General features: G+C 39.0%; 1 protein-coding gene across 4 annotated transcripts in view; it reads left to right on the forward strand.

The window, feature by feature from the left end:
- The window catches only part of INO80D (INO80 complex subunit D), a 44,021-nt gene that overhangs the window by 17,216 nt on the left and 11,976 nt on the right, over window positions 1-14,829 (forward strand). For all 4 annotated transcript variants that reach the window (XM_010565277.1, XM_010565268.1, XM_010565295.1 and 1 more), the window contains 6 exons: window positions 1,879-1,987; window positions 7,399-7,623; window positions 9,644-9,753; window positions 11,632-11,765; window positions 13,196-13,413; window positions 13,806-13,963. In XM_010565277.1, coding sequence (XP_010563579.1) covers window positions 1,879-1,987; window positions 7,399-7,623; window positions 9,644-9,753; window positions 11,632-11,765; window positions 13,196-13,413; window positions 13,806-13,963 — 954 coding nt within the window. The remainder of the gene's footprint in view (window positions 1-1,878; window positions 1,988-7,398; window positions 7,624-9,643; window positions 9,754-11,631; window positions 11,766-13,195; window positions 13,414-13,805; window positions 13,964-14,829) is intronic.

A 14,829-nucleotide genomic window follows, 5' to 3' on the forward strand; every position in this document is an offset into this window, starting at 1 on the left:
ACTGTAGAAAGATCACTTTCTGTGTTTAATGTTTTACATTCTCAAGTGGTGAAGAGAATACATTTTCCTAAAAAAAGAGGCATAGTAAAAAACCTGATTAGACCCATAAATGTAGAGTAATGCAGATTGCATAACTATGCGTGTGCAATTAGAACATTTTGCATTTGGCAAAGTAATGGAATTCACATACTAATTATGTGAGAGTGGAAAATATATTTGTTATTTTTTCCTAATATGCCTTAATATTAAAAACCAGTTATGCTGGTTCAGAGAATTTCAGGATTTCTTTTTTATGATAGAGTAGCACTAGAGATGACTGCGCAGAATCTTTAAAAAGTTTTAGCCAGTTTTATGTGTAACCACATCAGAGCCATATAATTGGATATTAATGTAACTGCAGTCTTCAATGTGAGTATAGCGGAGTCTGGATTAGATTTTATTCCTTCATTTCTGCAGTGCCCCTTAGAAGCAAAACAACGCAACCTCTGATTTTATTTTTAAACTTTGGGTAAATAATTTGTTACATGGTATCAACTGTGGACATCTTTATCCAACGATTAAGTTGTTTTTTCATTCCTTTATGGAAGGGGCAAGAGTAAAAAACATTTAAGTTGAAAGTATAATTCTGGCATTTCATCAAGTGTCTTAAGATACCTTAATTTAGTTCAAATGTGTATCTTAAAAATAGGAACAAAGAATAGAATTTTCAGGATCCTGAAGTTCCTGAAAAATAGGATTTCTGATATTTCTGGTTTATGTTAAAGTGTTGCTTCTAAATTATGAAGGCACTCCTGATGATTGTATTCCAAGTGTGTGTGTGTCTAACTCTGAAAGGAGGTGACCAAGTACTGATGCATTTCCCAAATTCAAAGCATCTGACTTCTTCAGAATCATCTCAGATATAGTTGTTTAGTTGATTTTTGGCAAAAATAAAGTGCTCTTTAACTCTATCCCAACTGCTGCTCCATGTTCAAGGAGCACACAAGAAAGTGAAAAAACAATGCTGGCTTGTAAATGCAGCTATGGGATTTTATCCCACCTGCTGCAAGGAATTGGCAAGAATTCCACTGGATGTGGGAGAGAGAATAGGAAAAACTGCAAAAGATGAAGCTCCAGCTAAAATGTTCCACCTGAGAACTTACTGGACGCTGTTTCTGGCTGTCCTGTTCAATGATTGTGTTTAGCTTGACCAGCTGAGGCTGCTGGTGCATACAATAAGTTGATCCTACTGTATCATCATTAAGCAAAAGCATGCTGCTTAGTAAAAGTGCAGGAGTATTTGCATCTCTCCCTTTAGCTCTCTTTTCACACTAATGTAGACATTTGGCAGGCAATTATAGACTGAGCAGAAGAACATCCTGTGTAGCTGTGCATCTCTCTGTCCGTGCTGATCTGTCTTATGGTTTTCCTATTCTCCCTGTGTTTTGGCACAGAGCAGGGATCGGAATATAAACAGAAATTAAAGTGGCCTATTTAGATCATATAGTCTTAAAAATTATCAGGCAGTCAGTTCTTCGTAGCAGGGACTTCTCTCACCTCATTTCTGAGGATTCCATGTGCTTGGTATGAAAGCTGTAATGTTTTTCTGTGAGTAAGAAAGCTGGTGATTTTTCTCCCACTGCTTATGGATAAAGAAGCCAATAAGGATTTTAAAAGGAAAACTAAAATTTGACAAAAATCAGTGCATGCTATTTGCACACTGTAATAGAGCTGTTACTGTAACTTTTCCTGTGTAATTGAGAATATTATATGATTTAATCGAACATAATTATGCTTGCGACTATACTACGCATTCATCTTTTGTGCCATAGGTTGCTCAGAGACTGACATGAGGTGTATACACTTTTCATCTAGCTTTCATGTTTTCAATTCCCATAGGGCTGGATTGGTCTGAAGACAGTGGAGAAGAGTTGGAGGATTCAGAGCAAACCTCCCCTTACCAGGTTGCGTGGTCTATCCGAGAAACGCTTGGTTATGAGAGACATGAGTGAGTATGATTCTTTAGTATTCATGCTGGCCTTGATGGAATAAATCATGTAAATATGAGCTTCACTTCAAGTGGAGTCAGTGGAACCTAAGCGCTTGTTTGAGTGCTTTGCTGAAACAAAGGATTGTTTGAATACATTTGTTTGTAAGAGCTATGAAACAGCTTGTCACCTTCTGTCCTAGTTTCTACCTAACTTAGTGTCCTGGTTTTGGCTGGAATAGAGTTAATTTTCTTCCTAGTAGCTGGTACAGTGTCTTTTGGATTTAGTGTGAGAATAATCTTGATAACACACTGATGTTTTAGTTGTTGCTAAGTAGCGCTTGTCCTAAGTTAAGGATTTTTCAGTTCCCCATGCTCTGCCAGCAAGCAGGTGTGTGAGAAGCTGGGAGGAAGCATGGCCAGGACAGCTGACCCCAACTAGCCAAAGGGATATTCCATACCATAGAAGGTCATGCTTAGTATATAAGTATATAAGCAGAGCAGGTATTAGCTGCTGGTACAGAAAGGCTTATGGTGTTCTCCATATACTGCTAGGTCATGAATCTGAACTTACAGCAGGATATGATAATATATTTCTATTAATGTAAATTTTAAGGTGCAAAGTTAAAGCAAAGCATCCCAAGCATAGTATTGTAACGAAACTGAAGCATGTTGATAGTGAAATTGGGGTCTCAATAGGATTTTATTGTAGTTTCTATATAATGTGATTCTCTTTTACTGTGCAGCTGGACTTTCTGATACAACTCTCTCCCATTTGTTTAATTTTTAAACCACCATTAGAGTAATGATGTTAATGAAAGGTTATTTTGTTGTTACATGGAAATTCTGAAACTTACCAGAACTTCTTACCATGTCTAAAGATTGTCCACAAGGTGAACAAGACAGCTGTATCTCTGTCATCAGGACAGACACCAGGATACTAAATACTGAGAGCTTTCAGTGTATCAGAGCTTATTAGCAGTGTGTAGACTTACCTTTTTTAAAAGAAAGGTTTTTTTTCTGTTATGAATGACCATTGTTTTTTAGGGCATCAGGAGTCAGAGAGACACACATTACATCACAAACATTAGTTTTAACTTAAAAGGCAATTTTTAAATAAACTGTTTTGGGAAAACATGAACAGACTTTCAGACTTTTAAATCATACATAATTTTCAGAGCAGATATATCTATTAAATAACTTCTATTACACTCTTCTGTCTTTGACATTTGATCTGGTTCTTCCATAGATTCCTATTTTTTTGTCAGCTTTTGAAGGTCATCTTTGTGTGTTTTGTCTTCTATTTGTCTTAACTTCCTTTGGATTCTTCCTACTCTTTTCACATACTGAGAGAAAATAATACCTTGTCTTGACATTTTCTGGTCCATTCTAGCATTTTATGCACTTCAATTAAACACTGTCTTAACTAATCATGATGGATAAATTTTTGTATGGTACTGGGTGCTTTTGTACTTCCATCAGCCTGCCCAGTGTTAGCTCTTCAACATCTTTCTAATTTTGTTTATGGATAAACATTGATACATTCACTTGATGTCAGCCTTCTAAAACTTTAATTCCTATTCTGTAAGCTTCTGTAGAGGTTTTTATTACCTGAAATGTTTCCCTTTGACACTTTTGCAATGTGGTCTGTCTGCTGCTGAAGATGAGTTAGTTCAGACTATTTCTTGGGTGGTCTGATTTGTGAAAATGACTCGGTCTTGCTAATCTGGCGGTGCAGACCGGTGGCTCCTAACTTAGCCAATGACTTGTTATGGCTCTGAATTTTGGAGGCTAATTTTACCAGAAGACTAATGGAGATTGTTTCCCAAAACCTTTAGATTCTGAAATCACATACCTAGACTTATGGGAATTTTCTTACTGTTTTTCATAGTAAAATTAAAGCTACTTTTTCTCTGCTCATTTGTGTCTGATCTTTCGATCCCTGTGTAAAAGGGATAACTCTCCACCAGCAAACTCCATTCTGTCCTTTTCCATTTGTCTCTGTGGAAGACAGTGGGAGGGATGCTTCTCAGAACAGATGAGTAAGAGAAAGCGAACAGTTAATTTCTGCATTATTGGGCAGCTTGTTCTCAGCATTTCTGGTTGTATGATTGTGGGGGGAATCCTCTAACTTTCTGTTGAACTTCTTGTGTGATACTCTAGCTGCTCTTAAACTCTCAAAAATTGACCAGATTGGTTTAAAATTAATCTCTTAACAGTAATACATTTTTGAGCTCACTTGCCTTCTGGCCTTTCAATCTGTAAAATTCATATTGTTGCAATCATCTGTGGAAACACAGGCCAAATGTCTGCTTTTATTATTCTGTCCTTTAATTTTGGAAAATTGGGTTCCTGTGGTCGCAGGATTCCAGGATGCAGCGCTTCGAGGCAGGCACAGAAGTTTGAGTTCAAAGAGTAGTGCAGAAGCTGGCACCAGGCGCAGTGCAGGCAGGGCGGCTGGCAGGGAAGGCTGCTGGGGTGGGAGGAATTGCTCACGGGAGCAGCAATTCGGGGGGGAAAGCAGGGGCTGTTCCCTGCTGCTGATTAGTGAAGCTTCCCCCCAATTGATTCAATTACTGGGTCTTGTCCTTAGAAAGTACTGGAAAACAAATGACTTTAAAACAAAGTAGTTTTTCACTTCCTATGCTGAAATACAGATAAAATGAGCGTTTCAAGTAGCGAGTTTGAGAAGGGAGTGTGAGGATTGGAGTCCCTCCTCATACCAGCTCACTCAAAGGAGCAAATATCAACACTGTATTGTCAAAGCTGGATTTAGTAACTCCCAATAACGAGAAGAACTAAGAGGAAGAGGGGAAGGTTCTTCAAATCCCTCCTTACAGAGGATTTTGAAGTACAGTTGCTGTGGTGTCTCAGAGTAGAGAGCATGATCTCCTGGTTCCCTGATGGTGCCTGACTGCTTGCGCTACCCTTTTGCTTTTCCTTTCTGTTGCTTCATGCTGCCTTTGTTTTCTTCATGAACACTCAGCAATAATTCCCCTGGTGTTTACACATGACAGTCTTAAAGGGAAGGGTTGGGAAGAAGCATTTTGGATTATCAAATGGTTTGCGTGCTCTTTCAGAAATCTTTTAAAACATGAAATGCTACACATTAAGTTGAACTTCAGAAGTTATATATGCAGCTTAAGGGAATAAACTAAATAGAAGTTGTTAAACTTATTTATGAAATGACAACAATAAAAGTACCTTTCGCTTTCAGTCCTTGCCTAGCAAAAAGAAAAAAAAAAAGAAGGTGTTATTGTGATATTTTTAGATTTCTTTGAACATATAAATATGCTTTCGTTAATTTTACTGGCCTGGAAACAAAATTCTGAATAAGCTTTCAGGAAGTGTTTGCCTCAAAATAAGCCCTTGTCCATTGCAGGCATGATTTCTTCCTACATCTTGTATATATGTCTTCATCTACTTTTTTAAAATGATCTCATAAACTGCAGTTCAAAGTATTTTACATAGGATGACTTTTTTCTGTCTATTTCAATGGCAGGGAAGTAAAAAGTGTCAAATATGAAGACATTTGCATGAAAAAACACTCTTTCCACCCAGAAGAAACACTTTTTTTCCTCTAAGGAATATTCTTGTCTTTTCTTAAAGTTAATTTGTAACCATAATTAAAATTAAATCAGTATGTCTGCAACTTTGTTAAAAAATCTTGGCCCAGATCTAAGACTTTGAACCTACCTACATCTAAGTGATCCCATCCCTGTATTCCTGTTCTCTATTAGTACATTGGAAAAATTAAAATCTATATTAAATAGCACACAATTAAATTTTTCTAAACAGGTTGTTTTTCCCAGTAGGCATTCTTTCCTAAGAGATCTTAAAAGTGTTTTTTCTTTTCATTTTCAATATGAAAATATTTTAAACATTACATATGTTAAATATTTTTAACAGGTTGTGTTTGCTGCTAAGCATTTAATTGCAGAGGTTAATTACTTGTAATTTATGCTTCCAGAAAATAATCTGTAATCTGTTGTAACAAACAAAATACATAGTATGATTGACTTTACATAAAACTTTATAAAAATGTGCATTTGAGTCAAGGCAGTGTTTGTTCCTGCAGAGTTTTTGTGGGCAGCCTTAGTGGAGATGGATGCAGTTTCTTAAATTTGGCCTGCATATAGATGGAATAAGAGTTTCCAGAAAGGAAAGTAGGTCTTAGTCATGTTGCTTTTCAGGGACAGCTATTCTCCCTGTGTTTCTGGATCTTTCTTACTTTATCTAGTAAACATCATGGCTGGTATTTTGCATCTTTTCTATCATCAGCTAGTTGTGGTCTGCTTTGCTGTGCACAGGTTTGGATGTCAGCTCATTCAATCTCGCTGGCCAAGCTCTGCAGCCTGAACCTTGGGAGCTTTTGATTTGCTTCATTTGTTTAGACATGTTTTCTTCCCCCTGCCCTTTTTTTGTTTTACAGATAGGAAAGTTAGGAAAAAGTTTCTCTGTTCTATAAGGAAAAACTTAAAGGAAAAACTGAGCAAAGTCTGCTTTGCTTAGATTCAGTGTGCGGTCTTTGTTGCTCCATGAACAAAAAAATAATTCTGCAAACCAGTGCTCGTTGTGGAGGACTTCTGGGTAGCTTCATGGACCTTGTTGTTTTAACGAGTCCCAGTGACGATTTTATTAAGTGTCATGATTTTTACTTCATTTAGCCAAACGTGTTGACATGGTTTGATGGTCTTGTTGATATGTGCCTGGACATTCAGAAAGGCAAGATAAATGGAAAAAGGCTTTCTTAAGCAACAAAAAATTGGTTCAGTCCTTTATCTGGTCATTGCTTAGCCCTGGTCTGATTTTTCCCTCAGTACCTTTGCAGTTAAATGTGAATTTCTCCGTGGCTGTACTGTAATTCAACTTTAACTCTGCAGCAAGGAGAAAGCAGTATCAACTGCTAGCTGTTGTGAGTGTCTATTTGGTTTAGAAAGGAATACACCACCTGGTGGAGTAAAAGGAATTGGAAAAAGTCAGAAGTTTTGGTACTTCTTAGGATTTGACCATCTTCTCCAGCATGACCTTTCTTCAATAAATTTCCACTATGTAGTTCCCCACCCTTGTCCTCTCCATTAATTGCACTTTGATTTAAGAGTTTGTCTCATTTGCTGAGACATTTACAGTAAATAAAGGTTAACAGTATAGATTTCTTTTGAACAGCAGGCTCCAGACATTTAAATGTGTCAGACTTGATGATAAATTGATGTAATCTCTAATAATGACATACTAAGAAGGGTAAATACCTTTAGAATTCAAAAGGGATCTTGCTCTTACCATTTCTCAAGCATCCGTGCCTGATTTCAGCCTTTGGATGTTTGTGGGGCTAGAAGATGGATGCCAACTTAACAATTCTATTAAAATGACAAGTTAGCTTCCTTGAAAAAAAGATATTTAAGGCCCATTTATTTTTATTTTCCCTCCTTTAGGTCCGATGATGACAATGCAGATGACAGGAGTTCCAGGGTGACCAGACTTTGCACTTACTTTCAGCAGAAATACAAGCACCTCTGCCGCCTGGAGCGGGCAGAATCTCGTCAGAAGAAATGCCGGCATACACTCCGGAAAGCCTTGCTGCAGGCGGCCAGCAGAGAGCCGGAGCGTGCTGGGCAGCTGATACAAGAACTCCGAAGAGCTACGTGTGCTCATACCAGGTTAGACCTTCCGCTGTGACTGCAATCCGGAGTCGGGACAGGGTGGAGATGGGCAGAGTATCCAGCAGCTGAAATGCTGAACTCTGAAACTGGTAGGCATGCACAAGGCAGAAAAACCATGACACATAAATGCCTGTCAGTGGAGTAAAATAAACACGGCATACAGTGTTTTCCATGAAGACAGGCGTTCTCCAGCTTTGTGCTTTAAAATGTGGATTGTTTGTTCAGCAGTATCTGGGCCCGATTTCTTAAATGCCACAAAAGAAGTTAGTGGCCTGCTAAAATTTATTCTTATTAATTAATCTATGTATTTTGGCTGCCTTCAAATATCTGGTACTTTACTAAGCCCAGTTCTTCAGAAGTTGTGCAGTCTGGTCTGCAGCTCACTGCTTCAATTCAGATTTCATTTTTCAGAGCTTTTTTTGAAAAGCCTGTACCTCCTGTTAATTATCTTCCTAGTAAATCAAACTTAAGCTCATGTTTTTTGTTAGATTTAACTCAATCTAACATTAAATGAAACTTGGCAACAAAATAAATATCTTCTAACAACTCTGAAGGTTACCTTCTGTGGGAATTCTTTCTAGATAATGTCAACATCCCTCCAGCTCTCGGCATACTGAGAGTTGGTTGATTCATATTTGTGCAGAAACAGAGTAAGTCTGAACCCTGGTGTTATGTCTGGGGTATCAGCAGCATCCTTTTCTTGTTGTGGTTTTGCTTTACAGGACGTGTGACTCTAGGGGGTAGGAGGGCTAACATGAGAGGCAGGCTGGAGTACTGAGAGTATATTCTGCTTATGGGATGCTTTTGTTCCTGGGCAGTGGGCTGTGGTTCATCACAGTTGGAGGGTTTATTGTTGGGGAGGTGGAATGATACTGAAGAGCTGCTCAGAGGTGTAATGTAGAAGTATATTACTAGTTTACAAAGTTGTGTAAATGTCTCCAAACTTAAACTACAGCAAAACCTTGCCAGAACTGGCAAACTCTTTCTGTTTTTTTTCCATTATTTTTGCCTTTTATTACCCAAAAAAGATGACTTTGTTTTGGGCAGGCTGGCAAAGCCAGGTATGCCTGTCATCACTGCTCTGGTTAATTTAAGTAACCACAGAGTCTTTTCAGTTACGAAATTTTTCACAGGAATAATATTGCTAACTAAAACTTTGCTCAGTCAAAGTGCAGTCGATGACAGAAATGGCTGAAGGAAAACAGTCAGACTACAGACAGCTTTTTGTCAACCTAGAAAACAGCGTGTACAGAGGTGAAAATCAGTCCTGGAATAACCAGCTTTATCTACATGAAGGTGACAAATGCCTTGAGAGCAGGCTAACACCAAGCGAGCTGTGTAATGCTTGCAGTACTCATCCACACTGCTGTCTGGTTGCCTGCTTGCAGCTCAGGCTCAAAGCATTGAGACTGTGCTGAGGAAGCGCTCAGCTCTGGGCACCTGCTGGTGGATTGGGCTGTAGCACATTGATGAAGGAGGGCTTTTACCCATGTTGAGCATGCTCAGGCTCTGCCACTCCAGAGCTCAGTCTAAGTTTGTCTGAGCACATGCTTGCATGTAAGCTCTGGGGATGCTCGGCATGTTTTGATTTATGAACAGGCTTGGAAGTGCACTTGACTGCCCATGTAGGCATACCCAGTACATTGTATTCTAAAGATTGACCTCATTTTAAGGGTCACCTGTGTTGACACTCACTTACTGCTGTCCTTGATTCTGTTGCAGGGTATTGTAATAGTTACATGGTAGTAGCACGCAGCACCTCTCATTACAATTAAGGCCCTGTGAAATAAACAATAATCCTGTTACTGCAGTTGCACCTTCACCTGTCATTGACATCTATTCTGTATCCCTGTGTAGAGTCTGGTAGTAGTGTGCACCTACCTGGATTATGACACACAGGTGTGTTACAGTTTTTCATCCTACTCTGCCACGCCACATTCCGTGCGATAGTTGTGCTAAGTAACCACCTGAGACTGGGTTTTTGTCTCTAAACTCTTCTATGCTTTTTTTTTTTCAGCACAAGCCAAGCAAGGCAGAGAGATGCAGAACCAACAACCTGTAGTGGGACTTCGAAGGGAGAACAGTGCACTAACAAGGCCCTTCCATTCACCAGGCATTGTTTTCAGCGTATCCTCTTAACCCTGTTTGGGAGTTGCATTCAGATGTGGAAGCTGTTCTGGTTTAAGTTTTTTTGTTTGTTAGGTTTGTGCATTGACAAATACGTTTTCACAAAGAAATACCTATTTGTTAGCGTCTCATCAACTACTTTGCTTTTAATTTGTCTGTGTGATTTGGGTCTGTAGACAGTGAAGATAAGTAGTTTTCCACTGGTATCTATCATAGTCACATCATTTTACTTTGTAAGCTACATTTAGTAGGCGCAAGAAGCCTTTACAAAAACGATCATCTTTCACAGATGACTTGGTACAAACCACCTGGCTTTCAGCATCATGGCTTTCATACAGTTCTTGGTAGGTTCCAAGAGACTAACTACTTACGAAGGGTTTGTGGGAACAAGTTTTTACACATAGTATAAAAAGATGGCTTACCCTGACTAGAAAGATGGAAATCTGATACTTTGCATTGTTTAAAGAAGCAGAACAGGAGGAGTCACAGAATTCTAGACGAGGAAGAATTCCCAGTGCTCAGGATCTCAAGCAAAGCCTGAAAAAGATGTTAAAGAGTCAATGCATGAAGATCGCAGAAAGGAGGGAGCACATTAGATGTGAGGTTTGATTCTGAAGACTATAAACAGGCAGACTTCTGACGTGGAATACTAAGAATTCTGCAAGACTTTCGTCTTTTTTGTTTAGCTAAAGAATTGTTGGCGCTTTTGTTGGAGTGACTCCTTTTGTTGGAACTTTGGTTTTGGTATTTTAAATGACTAGCGCTGATCTGTTCCAGTTGTTATCAGACTGCAGGCACCTTTTCAGTCTTTTTTGTTTGCAGGTGCCTTTTTTTTGTTGGTTGATTTTTGCAGGCCCCTTAAAAATAGTCTGCAGAGCAGTTCAAAACCTGTCTATGAGAGAGCACCATGGTGCGCAGCTGTGTTTGGGATTTGCCTCATGATTCTGATTTTTTTTTTTCTAGTGGTGTTGCTTGTTGGTGTGTGTAGAGCAGAGAAGTCAAGACTAGTGATTTCGCATTTGTGCCCATTTTTTGCTCTGCAATTTCTTCTCAATGGAAACAGTGTCTCCTAAAATGAACAGGCTCTTGGTTCTGACCCATCCGTCCAAGTCTGCCGTCCGAACTGTTCTGCAGGTTTTCCGTTTTCTTTGTCCTTTCTTTTGCGTTTCAACATTTTCTGAACATACATAGTGATGGTGAGGTCTAAGAACTGTTCAAGATGGAAGGAGTGCTTCTCATGTTGTTTGAAAAAACACAATGAAATATCTGTTTGATTTGCTGTGAGTCTGGAAACATTTTCACTCCTGCAGGGCATTTTTTTCTGAAGGAAATCTCAGCAAGCTTACATTTGGATTTACTTGACCTTTCTGTCTGATTGCACATCTTTTTTTCAGAGGAGCAGGAAGGATCTTGAAACTTCTTTCTCTGTGCTCTAAAGATAAATGCCAAGAATGTACCTTAAAAGACTGAATTAAGAAATACTCTTTCTTTAATGTTTCAGTATGGATTGTCATTAGTCTGTAAGGAAATAGTCCTGTTGACTACGCTGTTCCAACTGCTACTATTGATCTATTGATTAAGACTCCAGGAAAAGGCTTCTTTTTGCTAAGAACTCATTAGTGAAATGGCTGCTTCTATAAAACTATCTCAATATATAATAAAATCATTAGAAATTCTGCATGAATGCAGTTTTTCACTTTAAAAGTTGGGTTTGAGCCTTACCTAGCTTTGAACTTGAATAACAAAGTTAGGGTACTCATTAAAAATAGCATCTATGGACAGGTAGAGTTGAAGACTCTGATCTTCATCAGATTGATAAATCAAAGGGCGTTCCTCCATCGTTGCCTCATGTGTTATTCCTGATGCAGAAATGCACAGATATCTTATTGAACCGTTCTCAGCAGCTCTTCTCAAGTTGCACAGCCAAGTTTGCAGACGGTCAACAGTGCTCTGTGCCAGTTTTTGACATTACACACCAGACACCTCTGTGCGAAGAACATGCCAAAAAAATGGTAAGTACAAAGCCAAAACTGTAGTTACTTGTGTATTGGGATGACCAGGAGTTTTAACCCCAGTCTTTCTATGAACTCTTGCTTGACAATTAGCAAGTTTATGAACCTAAAAGCTCGTTTCCTTTTATTTTTCTTAACATGCCAAACATTTCCAATTAGTATAAAGTATGTTGTGAAAATCTTTTACATACTTTTGAGGATATAATAAAGTGTGCATGAGAATATCTTTCAATGGAAGAAATTTGATTCCTCTCTTCAATCGAGAAATAGAAGATCATTGTGAGAGATCCCGTGGTCATTTTATTTGGGCTCACTCCTGGCCCTTGGATCTGAATATAGTCTGAGTGTGGTATGGTAAGAACACTGCATCTCAAGCAGTCTCAGTACATGGAGCCCAAAATATTTTCTAGAGGAAATGTAGGTAGCAATTACAAGCATACAAATAATGGTTTTTGCTGCTTTATTTAGCTTTTGGTAATTACTGGAATTCATCTTTAATCTCCTTCAGGGATCCGTGGATCCCAGAGGAAAAGCATTTAAAATGATGTCCTCTGCTCTCCTTCTATGCCTCCCATATTCCAGAGCAAAACTTCTGGGATAATTCACAAACCCACTTCTGTCTTGCCCATCCTTCAGGGCATTAGGCATAAAACTGCATTTTTGGGTTTTTTTTTTTTGCTTTGTTCTGTTGTTGGGTTGTTGTGGTTTTTTTCTTACTGTTTTTGCCCAGCTTCTCCAATATTTGAGAATTATGGAGTTTTCTGGGTTAAAATGTGAGAGTCTGTGCCACACAGATTTGTATGGGATTTTCCCCCTCTCCCAGGCAATCTTCAGTGTGTCTCTCAAGGTTTACTTCTGTAGGACATACAATCCTCTGCCACTCCCAGTGTGATGGCAACTGAAAACTGATGATGGTTTGATTTATTTTTCAATTGGTCAATGATTGCTGTTCAAAAGCAATGAGGCCTTAGTTGTTTACCCACATCCTTACCCTAGCCCTACAATATTAATTCCATTTCCTCAGTGCTGCCCCTCTTTTATGGCAGTGAGTACTTGAGGATGCTAGCTTCAGCTGCTGCATGCTATCCCCATTACTGCCACCTCACAACAGTGTTCTATCTTTAATACTTACAGAAATGCTGCCAAAGGTTACAGTTTTGCACTGATTTAGTTAGGGTTTGCTATGGTGATTTTTAAAGTCACACTGTGTGATCTCCTGTTTAGCATACCTCATAATTTGGTCTATGTGATTTTTGCCATTGGGATCAATGAGGAAGGAAACAGCATAATTTTTGTAACCTTGCCTGGGTGTAAGTTAGCAGTCTCTCTTGCATTACATGTGAATGTCTGTGGAGTGACCAGGCAAAGAAAGCACGGAAAGTGATACTTGTTCTTAATATGCTCCCATTGGTATTGTTTTATTCCCAAAGGACAATTTCTTGAGAGGGGACAGCTCCCGTAAAGTTCAGCACCAGCAGCAGAGGAAACCCAGGAAAAAAACGAAGCCACCTGCACTTACTAAAAAACACAAGAAGAAGAGAAGGCGAGGCCCACGCCGGCCCCAGAAGCCCATTCCTCCTGCAGTGCCCCAAGGGAACCTCACTATGCCTGCCAGTGTTTCACTGCCAGTAGAGATGCCCCACATACGGTCAGTAGTAGCCCTGCCACAGTTTGCCCACTGCTAGCTTGAATGTTGCCAATGAACACTGTAGAAAGGTGTGATGTTGCTGTGTTGATCAGCATCCGGAGCGGGGCTAGAAATTGCATCTTCATGTGACTGTTGAAAAAAAAACCTTAGAGTGGGTCATTTCAGATTTGAGCAATTATTGGGTTTGATGGATAAAATGTCTTGCTCCTGATGCCACATCTGATGTATTTAATCAGTAGGCTAACTGTAGGCTTCCTAAAGAAACTATCTAAAAGCATTTTTTTTCCTAGATGATGGAAAAAAAAAAAAGGTGTGGGGAAACACCCATTATAGATGGATAAGCATTTGTAGTTGTCGTTGAACACCAGAGACTAATGGTACTTTTTGTCCAGGAGCCCCTCCACACCAGAGCTGAGTACTGATGAGCTGCCTGATGATATCGCCAATGAAATCACAGACATTCCACATGACTTGGAATTGAATCAGGAGGACTTCTCTGATGTCCTGCCACGGCTGCCCGATGACTTGCAAGATTTTGATTTCTTTGAAGGTACCATTTTATTTTATTTTATGCTAACATGAACACAGTCAGTGAACTGAAGAAGTGAGTATTTCTAAAATGTGTTTTGAGAGGTTGCTTGCCTTCCTACAGACGTAATAAATTTTAGACAAGGAAGTGTGCATTTGCTCTATTGTTCGTTTGTGAGCTCTGAAGTAAAGCAGACTTTAAGGAGGCTGATGTGTATAGTTCTCTGCTTGCTCTTATAATTACTGCTCTGAAAATCCTAATTGGTTTAGTATTTTAATAATTTATTTTATGTTTTTACTGCCTGTCAGTGTTGCAGTTTAATCAAGGGTATTCTCAGTAATGGCATCTTTCTGCCATCGAGTGGGGCTGGAGTCACAGTCAATGTTGGCTTTTGATAAAAGGAGAAGAGAGTGAGAATAAAATCTTTAAATACATTTTTGAAACTAGCTTTTGATCAGAACTGTGCCTGAATTTGATTCTAAAGCTCAGTACCTATCACATGTAATAAAGAAATTAGAACAGCCCAGAGCTGGGGTATGTGATTTCTTTGGTCATTTTCTGATATGAGGTGACATCAGACTGTGTTTGAGTTTAAATTAACCTAAAATGTATTGACTGTAAATTTTAGGTCCAGGCTGTAATGTGGTAAGTAGGAGGGAGTTTGTGGACTATTTATGTTACTGCAGCATTGAAAAAAATATTATTTAAGTGTTTTTACTTTAAGTCTAGTAGATTTGGGAGGCATCTTGTAGCATGTAGAAGAGGAGGGTGGAGAGAGGGAGTTCCATTGAAGAGGAAGATGTAATTTCTCATTTTTCTTACCTTGCTTACCTAGTGAACGCTGGTGAATGAAATTTTCTGTGTGCCACAAGCCATTCTGGAAGGTT

This window comes from Haliaeetus leucocephalus, unplaced genomic scaffold (genome assembly GCF_000737465.1).
Source record: "Haliaeetus leucocephalus isolate CR32 unplaced genomic scaffold, Haliaeetus_leucocephalus-4.0 Scaffold1, whole genome shotgun sequence".
NCBI classification, from domain to species: Eukaryota; Metazoa; Chordata; class Aves; order Accipitriformes; family Accipitridae; genus Haliaeetus; species Haliaeetus leucocephalus.